Below are 2,673 nucleotides of genomic sequence, written 5' to 3'. Positions count from 1 at the left end.
TGCCTTTCGAGCGAGATCGTTGCCAGTGCCCCTGGACTGGCTCTTGTGCGGGTGGCACATAAAAGACACCATTTCGAGCGTGGCTGTTTTCGTGCGGGTGACACGTAAAAGCACCCACTACACTCTCTGAGTGGTTGGCGTTAGGAAGGGCATCCAGCTGTAGAAACTCTGCCAAATTAGATTGGAGCCTGGTGTTGCCATCCAGTTTCACCAGTCCTCAGTCAAATCGTCCAACCCATGCTAGCATGGAAGGCGGACGTTAAACGATGATGATGATGATGATGATATGGGATGAAGTGGTAAGGACTGATCTCAGGATGTTGCGCCTCATGGAGGAAATGACAATGGACAAGATGTCTGGCGATATGAAGTTCTTGAGAAGACCCACCTACGTCAGTGAAACTGAGTTCTCGAAGTGGTGTGTGTCTCACCCAGACATAACAAAACTTCTCACACACTCTACCACAGCAAACCAAACTACATCTCTTCTCTTCTTTACATTTCCACTTCATGCACGATGCTTAACTCCCACTCCCCAATCCTGTCTTCTTGGCCCTGTGCCATTGTATCACAGTTCTCTGCTAGCCTCCAACCGGGGTGTTCCACCTACACACCCCATCTCACTGTCACCGTAATTATTTTGAGATGCTCTGAATTTCTTTCAATTTTAAATATAACAAAGAATTTAGTAAAATAACTTAGTTATCATTCAACTAATGTAAGAACATAAATTGTGACTAAGGTTTAGTGGAAGATTATAAATCAAAACTTATGAAAACAAGATATTTGTACTACAGAGCCAGAGGCGGTTTCAGCCGGATTGGTATCGAAAGGGTTAAAGCGTTTACATATACACACACTCACATACACATTTTATTTTCTTCAGTTGCTAACAAAGAGAATGTTTTATTTATAGCTTAATTTTACCAAGGCATGGCAAGAAATGTTAATATCTAATAAAGAAAAAGTGATTTAGTAGCAGTGTACCAATTCCCAGACCTTTACAAGCACACAATATAGAATACTATTGTTTTCAAACAAATGTTTACAGAATGTTGAGAACCTTATCTGGCTTAACCAACAAGCTAGATAGAAGAGAATAAAATAAAAAATTTAACAAAAGAACCAACTGACCTGTTGGGTAAATAGACACCAAGAATTGGGGAGATATCCCAAGCCAGTCGAGCAGTTTCTCTGTAATGCTTCTCTGTCATTATCTGATTCCGCCATGTTGTAATGGTCTCTTCACCAGGTATCCTTTGTTCCATCAGTTCAAGTGGATTGTGCCAGGTTATAAAGGCATCAATAGCATTTGCCTGTCAGCAGAACATGAGACACAAATGAAAGCAAATGCATTCAAGCTACAACAACTTCAAACGTTTTCTTACCAAACAGGGACCTGATAAAAATGTTTAAAAGTTACTGATGGTGAAAGCTTAGCCCAAGGTCGTCCTTGAATGGGCAGATCTATGTTCGAATGCATTCTATCTGTAACTAGCCTGTCTTTTCATTCACACTGTTTCTACATTTTAAGATGGCAGGATATGATTTGAGAGAGTGTGGCTGTGTGTTAAGAAGCTTGCCTCTCAACCACAGGATTCTGAGTTCAGTCCCACTGCATGGCACCTTGGACAAGTGTCTTCTACTATAGCCTCAGGTTGACCTGAGTGGATTTGGGAAACAGAAACTGAAAGAAGCTCGTCATATGTGTGTGTGTGTATGTGTGTGTATTTGTCCCCACCACCACTTGACAACTGGTGTTGGTTTGTTTACATCCCCATATTTTATAATTTAGCAGTTCAGCAAGAGAGATGAACAGAATAAGTACTAGCTTAAAAAAAAATAAGTAATGGCGTCAATTGATTAAATCTCTCCAAGGTGGTGCCCCAGCATGGCCACAGTCTTACTGACTGAAACAAGATAACAGACTGTATCAAACAACCATGTAGAGTCTCTGAGGTTTGGTGGAAGATTTTAATTCAGAACTTTTGAAAACAAGACATTTGTACTACAGAGCCAGAAGTGGTTTCAGCCAGGTTGGTAACGAAAGGGCTAATCATATTCACAAAGCTTCTGAAAAAATCAAGAGTATGGAAGAAAGAAGATACTTGCCTAAGGTGCCAGAAAATGGAATCAAATTTGAAACCAAGTAACTGAATTAAATTTCTGTGACACACAGACACTTTTGTGTTCCTAAGACTGTAGGCTGAGAAAGTCATTGTAACAACTAAATATGTTAATGTAAGAGTGTGTACCTAATTATGTTAATATATGTACTACACATAAATATGTTAATGCATATCCTGCACAGAAATTTAGTAATAATTGTTCTGCACATACCATTAAAGACAGAATCAGATTTCTTTTCCTCATGTAGTCCTTGACAAAGTGGTCCCCAGCTGTATTAAACTTTCTTGTACCTGGTTTAATTTTTTGAAAAAACAAACAATAGTTTCAAAATGTCACTGTTAATCTATACACAATCATTTTAGGAACATACTCAGTACAGAATGGTATGTCATCTTAGAGGTAAACTTAGTCTAAGAAAATTCATTGACAGAGTACGACCTGTGAAAAAGAATCTGTGTGTATTTCTTTTTTATTAACACTCACACAAAATACATATGTGTGTGTATATATATATGTGTGTGTGTGTGTGTGTGTGTGTGTGTG

General features: G+C 38.9%; 1 protein-coding gene across 6 annotated transcripts in view; it reads right to left on the bottom strand.

The window, feature by feature from the left end:
- LOC106872207 (phosphatidylinositol 4-kinase alpha) overlaps positions 1 to 2,673 on the bottom strand; it is a 140,131-nt gene that overhangs the window by 23,933 nt on the left and 113,525 nt on the right. For 4 of the 6 annotated variants that reach the window (XM_052969097.1, XM_052969101.1, XM_052969098.1 and 1 more), the window contains 2 exons: positions 2,341 to 2,423; positions 1,135 to 1,316 (listed from right to left, as the gene is read on the bottom strand). In XM_052969097.1, the coding sequence (XP_052825057.1) occupies positions 1,135 to 1,316; positions 2,341 to 2,423 (265 nt within the window). The remainder of the gene's footprint in view (positions 1 to 1,134; positions 1,317 to 2,340; positions 2,424 to 2,673) is intronic. The other 2 variants (XM_052969100.1, XM_014919115.2) reach the window with 1 other exon arrangement.

The sequence above is a fragment of the Octopus bimaculoides genome, chromosome 6 (assembly GCF_001194135.2).
Source record: "Octopus bimaculoides isolate UCB-OBI-ISO-001 chromosome 6, ASM119413v2, whole genome shotgun sequence".
NCBI classification, from domain to species: domain Eukaryota; kingdom Metazoa; phylum Mollusca; class Cephalopoda; order Octopoda; family Octopodidae; genus Octopus; species Octopus bimaculoides.
Note: the sequence above shows the minus strand (reverse complement) of the source record. Positions and strands in the feature narration are given on the sequence as shown.